Genomic DNA, 22,702 nt, shown 5'->3' with positions numbered 1-22,702 from the left:
CAACTACACCTACACCCACTGTAGGGTGACCCAATGGGTGGCATCAAGTGTGGGTGTTCATGGTGAACCTCATGAAAGGGACTTATTACACAAGCCAGTCAAGAATGGCCAAGACGTGGTGACAAAAATAATATTTAATGTGCCATTAACAAAAGTCAAACATAAATTTAAAAAATGACAAACCGTCAAACATCCTTGTGCATCCCCTTTGTGCTCACAAAACCTTTGCCTTACACTCACGAGCACTCCTACGTGGTGCTTCCCCTGTGGCTGCAGCAGAGGTAGTGGCAGGTTGCTCTTGTTCATGCCCTGACCGATTAGATGCTTTGGGCCTACACCCTCTGGGTTTCGGTGCCCATGAAGGCCCCTCCAAAGACTGCTCCACCTGCACCCGCACTTACCCGCGACACTATCTCAGAGATGCCCTCACGTTCCTGTGACAGTATCTCGGAGATTCCCTCCTGTACCTGTGCCACCATTCCACTCATGCAGGAGTTGGACTCCTCCATCCTCTGCGTGATTGTGGAGAGTGCGCTTGGCACCTGTTCCAGTACCTCGCAAATGTGCTGCTGCCCCTCGATCACTCTCCTTTTAAAGGATGGCGCCCAGGGTTCAGCATCTGTGTCCAGCTGAGCAGAGCCTGGAGAGGAGTGCTCCCACCAACACAGACTCTCCATAGCTGCCCCTGCCACCAGTGTCTGCTCGTGCTCATGTGTGTGGTGACTCACCATGTGCGACCCCAACGAACTGAGGACGGGGACCCACTGAGGTGTGAGTATCTGTGCTGGTGGATGGCTCGCTCAGATGTGACAGTGCCCCCTCAGAGGCCGGCAGGTCCCCTGAGGAATTGCCCTCCACCGTCACGGCGGTTGCTGAAGGCCCTGTAAGAGAACAGAAGGCAATATTAAGCATGATGACAGATGTCGAGGTGCTGAAGATGGCAAGGCATATTAACATCATTTGCTATTGTGAGTGTTGAATGTTAAAGTGCTGTCTCCAGCCGTTTGTCGGGTGGCAGTCTCGGCGTCCCCAATGGACAGGCGCTCGAGGGTGCGGCTGAGTTCCAGAGCCTCCTGCTCTGCGTCCGTGAGGACGACCTGATGTTGCGGCCCCCCTCCGGTCTTCAACCTCTCCCGTGTATTCTGGGCTCTCTTCTCCTATAAAAGGAGAAAATAGAGAGGCGTGGGTGAGGGATGGTGACGTGGCCAACCGCTGACCGGAAAGGGATGCATCAGAGGGTGAGTATGAGACAGAGCCATGACATTGCATGAGGATTGGGTTGAGTGGTAGTGGTGGGGTGAGTACTGGGGACGTGAGTAAGTGCAGGTAAGTTGAGGATGAGCTTTGAGTGGGTGTGAGGAGTGATGTGATAGAGTAGTGTGGGCAGTGCAGAAGGTGTTGTAGTTGGAGGTGGTGATGTGGAAGACAGAATGTTGGAGAATGAGTAAGTGTACTCACTTTGGCTGACCAAGTTAGGTCATTGAAGCGCTTCCTGCAATGGATCCAGGTGCGGGAGATGTTGCTGCTGCTGGTGACCTCCTCTGCCACCTCAAGCCAGGCCGCCTTGGTGGCAGAGGCCAGCCACTTCCTCCCATCCGCTGGGTAGAAAATCTCCCTCCTCCTCCTCACCCCATCCAGTAGGACCTGGAGTGAGGCATCGGTAAATCTGGGAGCAGCCTTTCCCCTGGTCTGCTCCATTCTGTACTTTTGGTTGTTTGCTGTTGGAGCAGCATTGGAGGACTGCCCCTTTAAATAGGGCTCCTCCAGCTCACAGCCTGTGATGCTGGTGCGCAGTCCGCCCACTGCGCAGGTTGACGACAGGAAACCCGGAAGCCACGGTAAGTGCCTTCAATTTACCTGCGATCGCGTGGGGAACGGACGGATTTTACTGGGCGGGTTACCCACGCACTCAGTCGCCCCCCGCCCCTGCTGCCGTCCCGCCTCCCTGGTAATATCGGGGCCAAAGTTTACAGACTCAGGTGAAGTTTTCATTACACCAGACTGGAACTATATTTCATGGTCTGATATTTCAAGGACCAGATTGCCAATCAGACAGTCCTTTTAAGGTGTGGGATACATTCCGAGATCCAGGTGCACCACTGGAAAAGATTAGGTGATGTATTTCCTTCTCCCATTTTATTTTTTGCACAGGTTATGTCCTGTTCTCCAAATTGCAGAATCACTCCTGATGTCAACCCCAACTCTTCAGATGTGGTTGTGCCTCTGTTCCCAAGCTCTCAACACCAAAGCATTGAGGTTGTTATTATGGTGCTGGAATCAGCAGATGTTTCTTTCCAACCAACAGTTGGCAAAAGTACTCAACACAGTGGTCAGCATCCTGAGTTAGAGCTCCATGTATTCTCACACGTGGACCCTGTCCTCAGAAGTTGAGATTTGCTACCCAGAGATGAAATCTTTGTGACATTTGTAATTCACCAACAAGAGGTTATTTTAGTTCTGTTCTAGAGACAACACAACCCAATTAGGAACATAGGAACAGGAGTAGGCCATTCAGCCCCTCGTGCCTGCTCCGCCATTTGATAAGATCATGGCTGATCTGTGATCTAACTCCATATACCTGCCTTTGGCTTTGGTTGCCAATACCTTTGGTTGCCAAAAAGCTATCTATCTCAGATTTAAATTTAGCAATTGAGCTCGCGTCAATTGCCGTTTGCGGAAGAGAGTTCCAAACTTCTGCCACCCTTTGTGTGTAGAAGTGTTTTCTAATCTCGCTCCTGAAAGGTCTGGCTCTAATTTTTAGATTGTGCCCCCTACTCCTAGAATCTCCAACCAGCGGAAATAGTTTCTCTCTATCCACCCTATCTGTTCCCTTTAATATTTTATAAACTTCGATCAGATCACCCCTTAACCTTAGAAACTCCAGAGAATACAACCCCAATTTGTGTAATCTCTCCTCGTAACTTAACCCTTGAAGTCCGGGTATCATTCTAGTAAATCTACGTTGCATTCTCGCCAATGCCAATATGTCCTTCCGAAGGTGCGGTGCCCAGAACTGCTCACAGTACTCCAGGTGCGGTCTAACCAGGGTTTTGTATAGCTGCAGCATAACTTCTGCCCCCTTGTACTCTAGTCCTCTAGATATAAAGGCCAGCATTCCATTTGCCTTCTTGATTATTTTCTGCACCTGTTCATGACATTTCAATGATCTATGTACCTGAACCCCTAGGTCCCTTTGGACATCCATTGTTTAAGCCTTATCGCTTTCTACAATTCTCCTTGAGCTTTGTCTACCTCGGGAAGTTGTTGTTATTGCCTTTTATCCTGCAGCGCATGTTTGTGTCTACCAGGAATAGCATGCCTATATATAGAAGGAAGGAAGCATCATGGGATTAACATGGCAACATCATTATGCTGAAATGTCTTGAATGAGAATTGATCACATGATGTCCTCCCATGTTATAATTTATGGTTATCTTAGTGTGGAATAGAAGATGCTTCCCATTTGAAGAATGAAGTAGACTCAGTCAGTTATGTAATGTATCTTTGTGCACAAATTGCATATTTTCAATTGTTTTTTTCTTAACTTAAAGTATTGATCTGTTATTGCAATTTCTAGTTTAGCCAGAGGAGTTGATTCTAAATTTATTAAATTGATCTAAAATTAGAATTATAGAATGATACAGCACAGAAGAAGGCCATTCATCGTGCCTGTGCCGGCTCTTTGAAAGAGCTATCCAATTAGTCCCACTCCCTTCCTTTTTCCCCATAGCCCGGCAGATTTCCCCCTTCAAGTATTTATCCAATTCCCTTTTGATTGTTATTATTGAATCAGCTTCCACCGCCCTTTCAGGCAGTGCATTCCAGATCATAACCACTCGGTCTGTAAAAAAATGTTTCCTCATGTCACCTCTGGTTCTTTTGACAATTACCTTAAATCCGTATCCTCTGGTTACCGACCCTTCTGCCGCTGGGAAACAGTTTCTCCTTATTTACTCCATCAAAACCCTTCACGATTTTGAACACCTCTATCAAATCTCCTCTTAACCTTCTCTGATCTAAGGAGAACAACCCTAGTTTCTCCAGTCTCTCCACATAACTGAAGTCTTTCATCCCTGGTACCATTCTAGTAAATCTCTTCTGCACCCTCTCTAAGGCCTTGACATCCTTCCTAAAGTGTGGGTCCCAGAATTGGACACAATACTCCAGCTGCGGTCTAACCAATGTTTTATAAAGGTTTAGCATAACTTCCTTGCTTTTGTACTCTATGCCTCTATTTATAATGCCAAGGATCCCATATGCTTTTTTAATAGGCTTCTCAACTTGTCCTGCCACCTTCAAAGATTTGTGCACGTACACCCCCAGGTCTCTCTGTTCCTGCGCCCCCTTTAAAATTGTACCATTTAGTTTATATTGCCTCTCCACATTCTTCCTACCAAAATGAATCACTTCACACTTCTCTGCGTTAAATTTCATCTGCCATGTGTTCGCTTATTTCACCAGCCTGTCTATGTCCTCCTGAGGTCTATTGCTATCCTCCTCACTGTTTACTGAGTTTCATGTCATCTGCGAACTTTGAAATTATGCCCTGTATACCCAAGTCCAGGTCATTAATATATATCGAAAAGAGGAGTGGTCCCAACGCCGACCCCTGGGGGACACCGCTGCACACTTCCCTCCAATCTGAAAAACAACCGCCCACCACCAGTCGTTGCTCTCTGTTCTTTAGCCAATTACGTATCCACATAGCCACTGCTGCTTTAATCCCATGGGCTTCGGTTGAGAGATATATATTTGAGAAAGGAATACTGAGGCCGTGTCAAACATGAAATGAGTTCTGCCAATCTCTGTGTGGGCCGTGTGGACAAACCGAGGCCTCAATTAACAGTGTGGAGCTGGAAATGTCACCTGGTTTAGCAGAGTGCTCTTCTGGGGTTTGGACCTGGATATTGGGAGACGAAGACTGACAGTACTTCTGAATTCTTTCTCTATGAGACAGAAAGTATTATTCCATGAGGAAATTTATCTATTATGCCCCTTTGAACAAATATGAAAATTTTAAATGGTGAGACATTGTGGTATGACATTTCACCATCACAGCCTGACAGGTAAGTTATGCTTTGAATGTGTAATTTTCACTCAACAGACTACTCTCTATATCATAATGCTATGGTTTAAAATAATTACCGACAGTTCCTAGAATTTATGCTGGAGTTTTCTTTGCTTTCCAATGTGGGTCTCCGATGTTTTTGGTCCCTTCTGCTTTGCCATATACCATCCCACTCCAAGGGGGTGTCACTTGTTGCTCCATTTCTGTCAATGCTATTGTAACGTGGGCACCCTAGGGGGTGTACAACAGCAGTCAGGAGTGACTCTTTTCGATTTTTACCTGTCTCCCCATGCAAAAATAAGGACTCCCTTGCCATGATGCAATTAAATACAAATAAATGGTATGCCCAACATCAATTTCAGTTATCCATTGTCAATTCTTATCTCATCACCACCCTTTGTGATCATCAGTCTTTGACATTTACCGCTTGTGAAAAGTTTTGAATATTTCTTTTCCACTTTAATTTTAACATAAAAATTATATGCGCAGAGGGGGGAATAATGGAAAATAAAAAAGCAATCTGCGCGATCTTTCACCAACTTCAGTCATGTTTTCCTCTCTATATTGAAGTTATTTTTATTTTCTCACCTTCTTTGGACCTTCCTGCAGTGTGCGCCACACCCCAGCAGAAAATTGGGCATTCTTCTGCCAGGTCTATATCAATATCCATTGTCTCACCAGCCACTAGGGAGGTATGATTCAACCATTGGTTTTCTCTTCCTCCCTGTGGTAAAGCAGCTCTCCTACTCTCGGTGTTCTTCACTTATAAAGTGACTCGTGGTGTCCCACAGGGTCTGTGCTGGGGCCTCAACTATTAATGACGTGGATAACACATCAGAGAGCCATATGTCCAAGTTTGCCGATGACTCAAAGGTTGGTGGCATAGTAAGTAGTGGAGACGGGAGCATTAAATTAGAAAGAGACATTGATAGATTAAGTAAGTGGGCAAAACTGTGGCAGATGGATTTCAACGCAGGTAACTGTGAGATTATCCATTTTGGACCAAAAAAGGATAGATCCAAGTATTTTTTAAATGGTGAAAAGCTAGAAGCAGTGGAGCTCCAAAGAGATTTAGGGGTCCCTGTACACAGATCACTAAAATCTAGTAGTCAGGTGCAAAAAATAATCAAAAAGGTTAATGGAATGTTAGCCTTTATATCGAGAGGGCCAGAATATGAAGGGGAGGAAGTTTTGCTACAGCTGTACAAAGCCCTGGTTAGACCACATCTGGAGTACTGTGTACCATACCTTAGAAAGGATATATTGGCCTTGGAAAAAGTGCAGCGCAGATTCACCAGAATGTTACCAGAGCTCCAAGGATTCGATTATGAGGAGAGACTACATAAACTAGGCTTGTCTTCCCTGGAATATAAAAGGGTGATTGATTGAGGTTTTTAGGATTTTGGAAGGAATTGATAGGGTAGGAAGAGACAAACTTTTTCCGCTGGTGGGGGAGTCTAGGACGAGGAGACATCACCTTAAAATCAGAGCCAGGCCATTCAGGAGTGATGATAAGAAACATCTTTTTCATGCAAAGGGTGGTAGAAGTGTGGAACTCGCTCCCACAAAAAGCAGTAGATGCTGGCTCAATTAATAATTTTAAATCTGAGATTGATAGATTTATGCTAGCCAAGGGTATTAAGGGATATGGAACCAAGGCAGGTGGATGGAGTTAGGATACAGATCAACCATGATCTCATTGAATGGTGGAACAGGCTTGAGGGGCTGAATGGCCTACTCCTGTCCGTAAGGGGGATAAAATTGGATAAGGGTCAGTTCTGGGTGATGGCTAACACCCTGCGCCCGACGGACCCTGGGCAGGCAAGGCACAAGTTTGGTCCCAAGGGAGCATTTACCTGCAATCGGCGTTCCTTCCCAGGCCTTGCACATGGAATCAATGCAATTCACACTTTTCACCACCAAAAGGGAGGATGTTTCTTAGAAATCTCTAAAAGGTAGCTTGTACCTGTTATTTGCTGAGATCAGAGATCAGACATCGCACACGTAAAACACAGATGGAATCCCATCCCTATGTTTACACACTGATGAGTTTTGTTAAAACATTGAATAAAGGTTGCGCACTATTAAATCCCACATCTGCACGCCAGACCTCACCAATCTGCCGATCTGAGTTGGTACCAGACCTGCGAGAGTGCATGCACTAAGGTTCCCTGATGATGCACTAGAGACCTTGTGTGCAAGAGGTGGACAGAAGGAGGGACATCCTATATCCGCAGTGGGTGGGTGGGGGGGGGTGCAAGTGGCCCTCCAGACTTATACTCAAAAGACAGTGGGAGGCAGCGGGGGACGAAGTCAATGCCAGGCGCACAGCATCATGGACATGGATGCAGTGCAGGAAGAAGTTCAATGCATTGACATGAATGGTGACGGTGAGTGAGGTCAACTGTCAAGTGGTGTCTCCTACCAACTACACCACACACTACACCCCCATCACCCACATACCAATAAACTCTTCCCATCAATACTCAACTCATCCAATCAGATGCTTCCTCTCACCCTTACACATTACCACTATTTCAAGCCACCCACCCACAACTCACAGGCCACACACACTGGCAACTATTCAACCATGACAGGCACATCACCCAGGCACACGTCCCGCTTTCTTGCAGGAGAAGGTGGCGCGTATCAAGAGGCAGCAAGTGGCAGTGGCATTTAGCCCCTCGAGCCTGTTCCACCATTCAGTGAGATCATGGTGGACCTGTGACCCAACTCTATATACCCACCTTAGCCCCATATCCCTTAATACCCTTGGTTCACAGAAATCTATCAATCTCAGATTTAACATTCACAAGTGAGCTAGCATCAACTGCTGTCTGCAGAAGAGCGTTCCAAACGTCTCCCACCCTTTGAGTGTAGAAGCATTTCCTAACTTCACTCCTGCACGTCCTGGCTCTAAATGTTAGGCAATGTCCCCACATCCTAGTATTGAAGTCTAGGAGATCTTCAAAAACAGTTAAAAATGCCTCAGCAGCCAGAGGCAATAATCCAGCCACTAACCTGTAAATCCTGCATGGTCCCTTTAAATAGCGCCTGTGGGGTTCCTCCAGGCACTCTAGGACACGTTCAGATGGTCGGGGTTAAGACAGTGCGTTGAGTTGAGCGTTAAGTCCCAAAATGCTGTGCATCACTTTAAATCAGTGTTGCACACTGATTGAAGTCACTTTCTCCCTACTTTACATGATTCCAGTGTTCCTTATCTGCGCCTGCGCTAACTCCTATACCAAGTCTGGCACACATCACACAGGAAACATGCAGCGCATCCAAAACGCCATCTTGGATGTCGGAGAGGCCGTGTAGCGCTGAAACAACGGGCGCTACACGGCCCAATTTAGCGTCCTAAGTTCCTATGACACAGGCAAGATAGGGAACTCGCTATGTAGGAAATCATTACCACAAACCTACATCCTATCACTCCGAAGCACTGTATATTGAAGAACGCCAATTGTATAACAGTGCACCCAAACATGGTTATGTTTAGTATCTTCCAAGCATACTGTGCATCGGAAAACTGATTTTGATTCTATACAATTCCTTTATTGCACTTGAAAATATCTAACTTCATAACCACAGAAAAGCCATTTTGGAACATTCCTATGGCTCCTTTGATAAGTTCAGCACCTGGTACAGTGCTGAGTCATGCAGACCAAGAAAGCCCCAGGTTTAATCTAAGGTCTGTGCTGAGTCAGGCAATCTCAACCCAGGGTAGCATTAAGGTCGCAACAATTAGCCATAGCATTGTTCGTCCAGGTTAGATCAAATCAACAAGTGTTCCCATACCTGATCGCTATCCAGGGACATCTGCTGTAAAAGTATGCTTGTGTCGAGGTCAGATGAGGACAGGACCAGGCTCAGCAATAGTCTCTTACACTTTTATATTGATGTTAACACACATTCTCTAAGCTCGCACATGAAAAACAGCCACTTGGCTCAAGTGGTTGGTAACAATGGAACTGTATCACAGCATGAATCGATGCTTTCAGGAGGAAAAGAGAAAAGGAGAGAAATTTAGGGGTGGGGGAGGGGAAGACAATCTTTTCTGATAATGTTAGGTGGCAGGTTTTGAAAGCTGCAAAGGTTTTCCATAAAGGTACAGCTGTCCTACAATGTAAACTCGACTTTGGCCTTTTCTTTGCCTGTAGCTGTTTTTTGCGGAGACCCAGGGACTCCAGTTGAGGGGCGAATTGAAGGAAGAACTTTCACCTACAAATCTGAAGTATCTTTCCACTGTCGAACTCCATTCCTGTTAGTTGGATCGTCCAGAAGATTTTGCCAGGCTGATGGATTCTGGAGTGGACTTCAGCCATCTTGCATTGGTATGGCCACTTCATCCATTGGGCTGGTTAATGTTCCTTAGTTTGGTCCTAGCTGTCGAAAAATAAATGATACAATGGTACAAAGATGATGTTTTTCTGAGTTTAGGTTAAGGCATGTTTACAGGGACAGTAGAGTGAGCTCTACTTTGTATTTGGTTTGTATTTTTTCACCTGTCTATTACTGTTTTTCTCCTCCTTCTGTATTGCGTTTGTCGCCAGTAATGGCCTTAATATTTTGGTTTTATCTCCAGTCAATTTCAAAAATGAAAAGTTGGGAGATGGGAAAATAATTCCACTGATGCAAAGCTGTTCATTTTGACAGAAAATCCCTACTGTTATTATTAACAGGAAAATAATTTTACCTGGCAAGTGAAAATATCTCATAAATTGGGTGGCAACTTTACAGTCAAATGTTCAAACCTTAAAGGAGATTGGGCCTTGAAATTAAGTTGTGTGAATATCAAAATGGTCATATGCAATTCCATTGTCTACTGTTTTAATGACAGTTTTAATGTGTTTAAAATAAATAGTCCACGAAGAAATTGATTATGATCATGTTATGTGTATATGCTAATATTCGCCTAGTGTAATTTCAAGGCCTTAAGGTATTCAATGTAAGAAAATAAAGTGACCATAAATTTTTAAAGCTGCTAGTTTGTAATCTATTTAAAGCAAAAATCTTTGTAGCGTAGCCAGAATTATTAATGTCCTTTTTTCTGTTTCAATGTTTCCATCCTTTTAAAAAGATCCAACACACACAATATGTACGGATCCAGGCACCCCTCATTTTGGAATGCAGAACAGTTCCCAAGGTTACGAGGTAAGAGGTCACACCATAGACTATTGAACCAAAGAGCATCCAGCTAATCACCCCGTCCCAGTTATTTCCTTTCTCTACTGACCGCATTTTGTTTTTTTTTTACAGGTTGGCAGCACTGTATTTTTCAAATGTCGAAAGGGATACCACATTCAAGGCTCCACAACACGTAGCTGCCTTGCCAATTTAACGTGGAGTGGAGTGCAGCCTGAATGCATTCGTAAGTTTGCTGGTTCCAAAAGCAAAGCCTGTAGTGATTTAGTTTCCTTGTCTTCAACAATTTTTTTTTCTACGTGTAGAAAGTATTGTTCCATCTAACTCTCTTATGCCTTCCTTTCCTTGTCCATATGTAATAGGGTGCAGTTTGATGAATTACTTGTGTGTACTGTAAGTACGAGTGAGGTGAGAGAGACAGGCTTCACCATGTGGGGTGGTATTTTCTAGCAGGGAGGCACTCGCTGTCAGTAGGCAATAGCTAAGGACACAGCGGTAACTATTCTTTCCTGCTGGTGAGAGCATTTTTCATTTTTGTTTTCAACTCGATGCCCATAATAATCAGGCATTTTAATGTGAAATACAACCAATGAATAGGGGAAGATCAGGAGCTGATTCAACATTGAAATGCTGGCATGGGGAGAACAAAAATTGTAAATAGATTTAGAAGGGCATGTCCTTTAATACAATGCACTACAGTAAAAAAACTGCAAACTTAGTTCTGACTGGGTAGAAAACTGTCAATAGATTTATAAAGGGTGATCCAACTGGTAATCTGGTGCCTAGCCTCATACATAACAGCAGTGCGTACTGGAAATTCATGCACCGTTTTACAACCATTGGTGCTGCTGGTGAGCGAGGGTTCCTGCTTAGAGTGCAAAGCAGGAAAATGACCACATACTGTGGTTCTGGTCTTGGGAGAGCGTACGATACCACATACTCAAACCACATTACACTTTCCGAAGATAATCACTGCAATGCAGTCGCATCTCTCCGGAATGGTAGAAAAATTATTCCTACACATTTAAGCTCACTGCCAATAGTCCCCCAACTATGCTTCAACCCAACAGCAGCAGCTGTGCAACTGCTGTGAATTCTGTTATTCTTCACACGAGGTTCGCACAACATCAAGACTTTAAAATGAAAACAGAAAATGCTGAAAAACGTTCCACAAGTCAGGCAGCATCTGTGGAGAGAGAAACAGAGTTATCGTTTCAGGTCGATGGCCTTTCATCAGAACTGGAAGATGTTTGTGATGAACAGCTTTTAAGCAGGGAAAAGGGGGGCAGGGAAAGAACAAAAGGGGAGAGGTCTGTGAGAGGGTGGAGTGCAGGAGTGATTAAATAACAAAAGGGATGATTGGGCAAGGCAAAAGGAGATGATAATGAGACAAGTATAGAAACAAAAGATGGGTCCAGAGGAGGTGTAAATGGTTACAGCAGAATAGCAGAGAGAGAGGGAAGCATGGAAAATCTGTTACTGGTCAGAGTGAAGAAAGCACCAGAGTGTTCCATGACCTCTGTGACACCCCATGGATTGAGCAGGATGTGACTCCAGGTGAAACTCGTCGCCTTTTTCTTTGAAGTGATGCAACATCCTCCCCGCCAACACATTTAAGAATTGAATAAAGCAGCTCATTACTTATGAAGTAGCTAAGTTCATGCCAACTCCTGCCAGGGAAAGCACTGTATGATCACTACATACAATACACAGTGTCACTCACAAATGGCAACATCAGTCAGCTGTTTACTGCATTAGGAGCTGAGGATATGGGTAGCTGCTGAGCTCTGGTTACTGGGATGTCCTGGTGGAAACATCAATCCCATTTATTAAATCATCTCCATTATGGACAGTATAGTTTTAAATGTATTAGTTATCAGTTAGCGCCAGGAAAATGGGCCCAGGTGTAATTAGCTATGTCCACCATAAACTGAAATGGATTGTGATTTCAATGGAAGATGAGGACACACATCGGACGCAAATCCCTCCATTGTATTTAATCTCATAGCCCAAATATATCACTTGGCTGAGTAGGTTATGAGCTGCTTATCGCAAACGTATTTTTATAAACCATTGACGTGAACGCTAGTGTCACCACAGTTTTCGATCCATGGTTTCATAGCAGTAGGTTTCCCGCACAAAAATTTTTGTTGCATCAGTAATTTCAGTGAGTTTTGTTATGTTGGTAAATGCACTCTTCGTGGTCAGGCTCAAATAAACTGTGTGGCCAATTGGAGTCATGTCCCATTTGGTATGAACAGCTCTCCATCAGGGGGCTGAATTTCTGCGGGGGTCGCTCCACTTGTCCACTATAACTTCAGCTGAAACCCCGGAGAAATGGCGTAAACGATTAACACTGTTTTCCCCAGGGTTTCCACAGCTGTTCCACCAAAGTCACAGGGGACGAGTGGGAGAACCGTGGAAATTCACTCCCTAAGTACCTTACTCATCACTCGTCAGCTGGGAACTGGCAAATTCGACCCCTGAAACTTGCTGAGTTTGAGCCACTCAACTGGTCAATTCCTGGGAGACATTTGGCAAATGCTTGACCTTGTACGTTAAATGCTGTAATTTATGATTTGATGCTTAGATTTATTTGGATGTGTTTTTTGTTGCTTTATTGTCTAATTTCTCTTGTGTTTATTTTCTTTCAAGCACACAGCTGCAGACAGCCAGAAATGCCTGCCAACGTGGACGTGAGAGCCATTGAGCTGCCAACGTTGGGTTACACCTTAATTTACACCTGCCAGCCAGGATTGTACCTTGCAGGAGGATCAGAGCACCGGGCGTGTAAGGGGGATGGAAAATGGTCAGGAAAGCCACCAGTCTGTCGAGGTAAATTAAGCATGAAAGGAAAAAGAGAATTCAACAACCAGATCCTCTGCTCCGGTCACTGATTTGGTGAGCACAGTGCCTGCTGTGGAAGCATGCCACACTAGAACCCACAGTTAGAAGACCCCGGTTTTGACTCCTGGGGGGTAATTTTAACCAACAAGAATGGGTGGGCTGGGGGGCAAGTGTGTCGTAATAATAGTTGAATTCTTCAACGGGACAGCGTCCCGGCTCCAATGCACCCACTTCTGGGTTTAACCCAACTGCGTTAAGATGCACGCGCGCAACAGAAATGCAGAAGTTCCGTCCCCACTTAAAGCCGGCGGCCCGATACTTAAAGGGGCAATGTACCTCATTGCAATAGTTGAGGCACTTAATTTTTTTGTGTATTATAAATGTAAAATGAATTTAACCTTACCTGTTTGGGTTTCCCATCGCTTCTGGTCCACATCAGGTGAAAGCAGGCGAGATGGGCCGGATCCATGAAGCGAGTGCCTTTATTGCACTGCTTGTGGGCCAGGAGGAGGAGCACGAGTGCTTCATCTAGGCCCAACAAGCTCACCCAACGCGACAGGAACCTCGCAATCGGCTGACCGCCACCCCCCCACCCCCCCCCCCCACCTCCGATCTTCTCCGAGGCCCATCCAATGTCAATCTGGCTGCCTGGTTCGTGGAAAACCCGGAAGCACAAATGGTTACCTTCAGTTGAGTTGCGATCGCAGATTGCGAGGCACTCACTTGATTTCCGGGTTCCCCGCCCAAATATCTGTACGAGTTCCCCGCACGCTGGGGTCCCAGCTCTGGGCTAAAATCATGCCTCTGGTCCGTGGCGAGACAGCGAATTTCAGCCGGAGTGGTGGTGGGAGACCTGCAATTGCCCCCATCTCCCTTCGGCTGGGAAAGAGAAGAATCAGCCCGTGTCCCACCCCTGATCGCCATCGCGTGACTCCTGCAGGAAAGCGGATGTTATCTGCTAACTCTAGTAAAATGTAAAGCAAGCTTATGCTGTATCAAAGTAGTTCCTTGTAAGCTCACAGTTTAAAAAAAACAAGTGCGTGTCTGTAATTTAATACAAGGCTAAAGGATATCTCAGAGCAACTGGAAAGGAACTTGGAAAGGGAGGGGGAAGATCCAGTTGTCGTGGTCCATGTTGGGACCAATGACATAGGGAAGAAAAGGGAGGAGGTTCTGCTAAGAGAATATCATAAGTTAGAGCAGGACCTCACGGGTGGTAATCTCGGAATCACTACCCGAGCCACGTGCTAATTGGCGTCGGGATAAACAGATCAGGAAGGTGAATGCGTGGTGAAAGACTGGTATGAGAAGGAGGGGTTCCATTTCATGGGACACTGGCACCACTACTGGGACAGGAAGGAGCTGTACCATTGGGAAGGGGGACTCCACCTTAACCAGAATGGGACCAGTGTCCTGGCGGAAAGGATAAATAGGATATGTGGATAGGATTTTAAACTAATAAGATGGGTGGGAGGGAGGGATCTGGTGAAGATAACATAAACTCTGAAGGAAAAATAAATAAGAAATGAGAGTAAAGGTCAGACCAGGTAAGGAAAAAGGTTAACATAAATGGTCAGGGAACAAATACAGTTATAGAACATAAATACAAAATGACTGCTGAAGATAAACTGAGGGGAACAATTATTAAAAACGACTTAAATTGCCTGTGCAGCAATGCGCACAGCATCTGAAACAAAACGGGGGAACTGAAGACAATAATTCAAAACAAGGAACCAGATGTGGTAGGGATAACTAAAACATGGCTGCATAAGGAACAGGATTGGCAGTTAAATATTGCAGGGAGGTCGCTGTATGCATATTGGCGATAGAAAAAAGCGACATAAGTAACATTAAAATAGAAACAGAAACCATATTAATTGAGACAAAAGATAAGAAGGGATCGATCATACTGATAAGTATATTCTACAGACCACTTAATAGTGGAAGGGAAGTGGAGGATGAAATATGTAGACAAATCTACGAAATTAGTAAAAAAAAGACATTGAAACTACCCCCAAATAAACTGTCAAGAAGAGGTAGGAAAAAGGATAAAGGGAATGGAGTTTTTTACAGTGTGTACAGGACTCCTTTCTTACCCAGTATGTGAGAAGTCCAACAAGACAGGAATCACTGCTGGATCTAGTGATGGGAAATGAACCAGAGCAGCTAAGAGAAGTAAGCACAGGGGAACATCTAGGCAATAGCGATCATATCATAAGATTTAAAATAATTATTGAGAAAGGCATAAGTAAGACAAAGACCAAGGTAATAGGATGGAAAATAAGCTAATTTTGAGGAGATGAGAATGGAACTAGGGAAGGTAAACTACAAAAACATTTTGACAGACAAAGAGATCAAACAGCAGTGGGAAATATTTAAAACGGTGATCAGGAAAAATATATTCCTCTAAAAAGTAAGAACAAACTAGCCAATAATGGAACACCATGGATGAATAAAGAGATAAGGGTAAAATTGAAACTAAAGAAAAAGGCATACACTAAATACATAGACAATAAAGGAGAGGATGACAAAAGGGAATAGGAAGAGGTTAGGAAAGAATTCAAAAAAACAATTAGGAAAGCAAAAAGGAATTACGAAATTAAATTATCAAAGAATATAAAAAGCAATAGTGAAGTATTCTTTTGACACATCAATAACAAAAGAAAAATCAGAACAGGGATAGAGCCAATAAAAGGATGCAGAAGATAAACTCAGAGGTAACGACAGCGAAGGAGAAGAAATATTGAATAGTTACTTTGCCTCAGTATTTACCAGCGAGACCAACACGGTGGATATGACATTAGAAGAAGAGATCAAAAAAGATATAAAAACATTTAAGGTAGAAAGAGGGGAGATAATTGATAAACTAATCAAACTTGGAGAGGATAAAGCTCCTGGTCCGGATGGATCGCATCCACGAATATTAAAAGAAGTTAGGGAGGAAATAGCAGAGGCACGATTACACATATGTAAAATTTCATTAGGAAAGGGAATAGTCCCAAAGGACTGGTGGACAGCGAATGTTATTCTAATATTTGAAAAGGGAGATAGAACTGGGGCTAAATTGGTTAACCCCCAAAAACAGGCGCGGGGATCGCAGTGCGCGATTAACCTGTGTCTGGTCGTTGAGATGCAGGCAGCAAGTAACATTCGTGCTGCCTGCTGTTTTACATGATGGCTGTGTGCAGCCAGCCCTACCTGTGCTGTTGAGTGGCTGTTCACCAGTCGGGGGCCCAGAGATCGGGGGTGGCTAGCACCACTTAAAGGCAGCCTGCGCCACTTAAAGGGGAGGTGCACTGTGGCTGCAGGAAATGGTGGAAGTCAATGGTGAAGTGAATCTGTGCTGCAATATAGTGAAGCATGGTGATAATGAGACCTGTGGAATTTTTAAGGAGCAACAATTTGGCTGCTCAAAGTTTGCAGGACTCTTATATTTTCAAAATATAAGATACGGGCCTGAACACAGATGCAGGCCCCATCCCTATGTTTATAAACTGTTGAGTTCTTTCTGAACATTGTATAAAGGTTGCTCACAACTACATCCCACATCCTCCAATCACACGCTATACCCCGCCAATCTGACGATCTGAGTTTGCACCGGGCCTATGAGAGAGCGTGCACCATGGTTCTCTGATGATGCACGAGAGGCCTTGGTGCAAGAGGTGGTCAGAAGCAGAGGCATCCTCTATCCACGGGGGTGGGGGGCGGGTGGCGGCAAGTGGCAAGAGGCCCTCCAGACATATGTTTCCGAGGCAGTGGAGACGAGGTGAATGCCAGGAGTAGAGCACCATGAACATGGATGCCGTGCAGAAAGAAGCTCAATGCTTTGACATGAATGGTCAAGGTGCATGTGCAAAGTGGCATCTCCTACCAACTACACCACTAGCCGCACCCCCTGCTCCATGCACTACATCCCCCATCACCCACATACTATTAAACTCTTTCAATCAGTAATCAATTCTGCCAATCATATGCTTCATCTCACCCTCACACATTGCCACTGTTGCAAGCCGCACACCCACATCTCACAAGTCACACACACTGGCATCTATTCAACCATGACAGCCACATCATCCAAACATCTTGCAGGGCACTCACCGACACACGTCCGGCTGTCTTGCAGGAGAAGGTGGTGTATTACATGAGGCAGCAAGTGGCAGTGGCCCCATGGAACATGAACCTGCTGTCCTTTCTCAAGGTGACAGCATTCCTGTCCCATCCCTCCCACTCTGCCAATGCCTTTGCTGTTGCCTGTCACCTAGCCAGCCCCCTCCCTGCAGAGTATTGATACTTTATTATAGGAACAGGAGTAGGCCATTCAGCCCCTCGAGCCTGCTCCGCCATTCAGTAAGATCATGATTGATCTGTGACCAAACTCCATAACCCCACCTTAGCCCCATATCCCTTAATACCTTTAGTTAACAAAAATTTATCAACCTCAGATTTAAAATTAACAATTGAGCTAGCATCAACTGCCGTTTGAAGAGGAGAGTTCCAAACTTCTACCACCCATTGTGTGTAAAAGTGTTTCCTAACTTCACTCCTGAAAATCCTGGCTCTAATTTTTAGGCTATGTCCCCTCGTCCGAGTATTCAAGTGTAAGAGACCTCCAAAACCAGGTACAAATGCATCAGCAGCCAGAAACAATAATCCAGCAACTAACCTGTAATTCCTGCATGATCCTTTAAATAGCACTGGTGGCAGGGTCCTCCATACTGTTTAAGACCTGTTCAGCTGTGCGAGGTTAAGACAGTGCATTGACGGGAGCATGGAGTTCCAAAATCACATTTGTCCCTTTAAATCAGAGTTGCACACAGATCGTCTGCATAATCTCGTGTGGAGCATAAACGTCGGCATAGATTAGCTGGGCCGATTGGCCTGTTTCTGTGCTGTAGTTTTGGTGTAACTCGATGTAAATTAGCCTGGTGTGTGAATATAAATGTGACACTGATGCTTGGAACTGAGACACCTTGTTGGGTTGAGTAGAGTTATTCTCCTTCTGGCCAGGTTATATCTGTCCTGGAAATGTTTAATGTAGCATTAGGTGGTAAAATGAGAAGGTTTCATTCTGCGGCACTAACCTTAATAAGCATCAAAATTCAACAAAAAGTACGTTTGAAAAAAATTAACATTTAGTAAACTTTTATCCAACAAGAATGAAGCTATTTAAGTGGAAACTTTTTATTATGATCACAAAAAGTTGATTCAGTGACGGTAATAATCCAACCCAAATTTGCACTTGTCCATCTTTTTCTTAGTATCATTGGGGGAGAATTTCAATTTATGACTGCCAGTTTTGCACCTGAGAAAGGGGGTCTAGCAGATGAAAAGCTTGGGCGGGGCAGGAAATGGGACTTTAGCTGCCTATTGACGTCTAAGGCCCGTCTGATGCCATATTCAGTCGGGCCTGTAAATGGGCAAGAGGCTGGCATGCCTCAAACAGGCGTAAGGCTGCTTAAATATGCAAATCAGCGCCCTTCTCTGGTTTAGGATGCTGATCGCAAGACTCGGGTACAAAAAGGGTGGAGCATGTGCTGTGCCCGCTCCGCTTACTTGTACCAAGCGATGAGACTGTGGCGTTTAACGAGACCACTGGAGGCCCAGGAAATTTTTATTTCTGCAAGATTACTCCTCCTGGGCCTACAGAAAAAAAACTTTGGCTTGCTGCCGGCATGTTTGAGCACCTCTACCCACCCAGGGATCCGCTCCCCCCCCCGACCCCCGGCCCACATCAGACCCAACCTGCCAGCTGGTTCAGCGTAGGAGCCAGCCAATTTCCTGCCCTCCCTGCAGGCAACGAACGGGCACCCTGCTGCAGGTGGTCAGGCAAATGGTGATTCTTATTCCAATGGGATAGTGTCATCTTGAAAATCTATTTGGCAGGTTTGCTTTTTTGTCACATACTGTGACGTATTGATAGTAGGATGTTGTGAGTTTTTGAAATAAGCATGCAAAACATTTTTTCAAGAAGGTGGTGCCCGTCTCAAGTCACCCATTTGAACGATCTGGGAACCTCCCCATTAAATATGCAGCCATCTGGCTCGGTGTGTTAAGGGCAGTGCATTGCTGAGCCATGCAGATCAAAAGTTACCAGGTTTGATTCTTCATTTGTGCTAATTAGCTGATGTCAGCCAAGGTCATAGTAAAGGGTCATACAATTGGCCTCAGTCTCTCAGAGCTGGGGAGGGAAAAATTAGACAGGGTTCCTGTTCCTGAAGGATAACTATCCATTGATACCTACTGGAAGGTGCACACGTGTGTTGGAGGAAGATCATATTAGACGACGATAGCTAGGGAACCCTAGGTCGATGGGGCCGATTTTAGCTTGGGCAAATCAACGTTAATGCGGCCTCAAAATGGGATTGGTAGATTTGCCGCCCACTTTAAGGCAATGCTCTGTCCGCCGCTATTTTTAAAGGGGCCTTCCCTTGGGTGGTTGGAGCACCCACCTGTTTCAGGTGGTAGGCCTTACAAATCAGGGTCCTTTGGCGCAGTTAAGATTTCGATGGCAATTTTCAGAGATGGTTGGCCTAACCAGCAGTCTTTAAAAGGACTGTTACTGGCTGCTCAGAAAAGTATATTTTTGTGGAGCCAGGAGAAGCAGGAGTGCTCCTTTTGGCTCCACAAAAATACTGTAGATCGCTGCTGGCCTGGACTCGTCCCATCCACCTATGCCTCGCCTTCCCGCAGGACCTACCTGCGAGCCGGTCAGAGCTCCTCGATATTGTGCCGCGGGCGGGCAGCCAATGCACTTCGCCAGTCAGCAGCCCAAAAATTAAAATCTACCCCAAAATGTTCAGAAACGGGAAAAATCAGCAAAAGAAACATTTAACTGGCATTTGAATGATCTGATATCTGTACATGCTTGAAGAGAGGGAGCTGGAAGAGTATAACCTGTTCTTCATTACTCTAAGCAAGTACAAATCTCAAACAACACCTGAAGTATGCCGGTGTCATTGAACAAGTGAACTATGAGACATTATTGGATAATATTTCCTCTTTTGAAACGACGACATATTAGCAAGGGGATTAAAAAAACATATTTTCTCTATCCATGTTGGGAGAGTAGTCAGATGATCTGCTTTTGCCTGTTTTCCTCTGTGACTTGCAGTTAGAAGTTTTTTTTAAAGTTCGTTCATGGGATGTGGGCGTCGCTGGCAAGGCCAGCATTTATTGCCCATCCCTAATTGCCCTTGAGAAGGAGGTGGTGATTTGTGCCGCAATAGTCGATCGTGATTGTCCCTCCAATTATATCCCTTCGTTAATGAGAGACACCCCGCCTCGTCTCAGAGTTTGTCCACGTAGGCACGTCAAAGATCACTAAATAACCTTGCAAGGAATCCCAAGTGTCAACCCGCCTTGTACCAGTCCCAGACATGGCTCATGTTCCAACACACTAAAGTCCACTGATGTCTTAGAAGTAGCCAGAATGGAGCAAATAGAACAAATCAATACGGCATTGTGAAAACAATAAAGTAATGGAACCACACGCACAAAAAACCTCCCACTAATGAAAGCAATAAAGTTTGAAAGCACCAGAAAGCTCTTAAATAATGCAGATGCCCTTTAAAATCAAAGAAGTATCAGAAGCCTCCACCCACCAACCCTTCCTCCCGGCAAAATAACAGTCAAAGATGGTTTTAGAAGGCTGCAGTTTCAGAAGTGCAGGATGCAGTTGTGTTTCTAATAGATTATTGTATTCCTTGAGGAATTCTTGGCTCATTAAACACAGTAATTGACAACTGTGACTATCACAAGTGAGTAATTCTTTTTAGTTTTGCCCAGTAACCTGGTCAGACGTGCTGTGCAGTATTATACAAGAAGTGGCTGTGTTCTTTTTATCTCTGACTTCACGGATTTGATCTATTGCCTAGGAAGCTTAGATGAATTGAGTTAAGATAACAGGCAGTATTTGACTATGAATGTGGTGCCACTAGACATTAGCACCACAATATATAGTGCTAATACTATTTAGTAACATGGAAACAAAGGAGTCTAGAAGTTACCACTGTTGGAAGTAATGTATGATTTCAGTGCCTGATGACCACAGAACAGAGGACAGGAAAATGTCCATTAATGCGACATGACAACACCATCAATGGAGCAATTTTTAACTTTGCACTTTAAATTTAAAACAGCATCTTGGAGGTACTCCACTGTAAATAAAAATATATCTACCAATATGCCTTTTACTGAAACTGTTCTTGTCCTTGAATAAAGGCCGTGAGGCTGTTGGTGCCAAAGTATTAAGAAGTTATAACAAGTAGTAAAGATGTTTAAAATACAATGGTACAATTAAGTATGCAGGTTGGATTGATAAAACCTGGCTAATTGCTCAAGAGACCACAGACCCCAGAGTGCACCACCAAAGGCCTGATCTTAATGGGCAGTCCAGCCGTGCCCTGAGAATGATCCAGTTAGTTACCGGAAAGCACCTCACTTATATATGTTTTAAGCACAAACAACTGTATGTCTGAGCTTCCCATTAATCACCCTCTCTGTCTGGAAAGGTCTTACTCCCTTACTCCCAACATTTGGCAAAGCAACACTCCTTTCTGATTCCCACAGCCTCATCTTAACTCCCTTTTGCATTCCTCTATTGATACCACCATTAAGATGGCCTAGGTGCTTGTTAACCAAAAGGGCTTTCTCTCTCACAAGGTCGTAGGAAGCTTGTTTTGATAAAGACAGCAACCCATAGCGAACCAGCATGTATTTTACTTTAACGTGAGGTTTATAATAATGTAGCTTAGGTTTTTAAAAATATAGAAAGCTTATATAGTGCTTTTCTTACATCCACAAATAATTGACCTTGGTCCCTCATCAAACTGGGCCTTTGGTAGTTGCCATATAAAAACTCCTCAAGCACAGTACTCCAGGCGATGTTCGAATTAGCACCCAGTTGATTGCTCCCTCGCTGCATTCCAACATCGCCACAGTGCTTCAAAAGAACCACAGAAATAGATTTAAACCAAGGTTGAAATATTAATTTGTCAGTGTTAAAATCCACATGGCACCAATAAATCAAATAAGCCTCAACATCATTGTGCTCTACATTGCCCTTACAACTAGCAAATCCTACCTTATTGACAGTGGCTGAATCCTTTACACGTTACAACCTTCTGAATATAAAATATCACGCCAGTAGTGGTCTGTTCCTGCATCCTTAATGATTATAAAATGTCAATGATTGAATAACATCTTTCTCATAAGTAAAATGAACTTTGTTGCTCATTGACTGGTGTGATTTCTTGTACAGTTGCTAGAAATATAAACTTGATTAAAGTTCCCTGTGCAGATGACCAGAAACCACATGTTAAACAGAAGCATGGAGCCTTTGGATCTCTGTGGCCATTAACTAATTATCTGGTCCAACTTGCTCCCCTCCTCTTCTTAAGATGCTGGTGTATGCCCTCCTCCAGTATCCCATCCAGATGGTCATTCTTCCTTTGTGAGGCTGGACAATGATCGACAAGCTATTTGGCTGTGTGTATGTCGGTGGGATGGGACACTAGATACAAATCAGGAATGGGAACCCCCGATATTCATCGGCCTAGCTCAGGGCTGCCGCCACCAACTGCAGTACTTTCAATTCCCACCTCTGAGATTAACTAACTCAACACAAGTAGGGAATCAATC

General features: G+C 44.5%; 1 protein-coding gene across 1 annotated transcript in view; it reads left to right on the top strand.

The window, feature by feature from the left end:
- Window positions 1-22,702, top strand: part of LOC137321575 (CUB and sushi domain-containing protein 1-like) — a 2,214,006-nt gene that overhangs the window by 2,167,739 nt on the left and 23,565 nt on the right. The window contains exons 61-64 of the mRNA XM_067984007.1: window positions 9,232-9,405; window positions 10,152-10,225; window positions 10,331-10,442; window positions 12,872-13,051. Of these exons, the coding sequence (XP_067840108.1) occupies window positions 9,232-9,405; window positions 10,152-10,225; window positions 10,331-10,442; window positions 12,872-13,051 (540 nt within the window). The remainder of the gene's footprint in view (window positions 1-9,231; window positions 9,406-10,151; window positions 10,226-10,330; window positions 10,443-12,871; window positions 13,052-22,702) is intronic.

Source organism: Heptranchias perlo, chromosome 5 (assembly GCF_035084215.1).
Source record: "Heptranchias perlo isolate sHepPer1 chromosome 5, sHepPer1.hap1, whole genome shotgun sequence".
NCBI classification, from domain to species: Eukaryota; Metazoa; Chordata; class Chondrichthyes; order Hexanchiformes; family Hexanchidae; genus Heptranchias; species Heptranchias perlo.
Note: the sequence above shows the minus strand (reverse complement) of the source record. Positions and strands in the feature narration are given on the sequence as shown.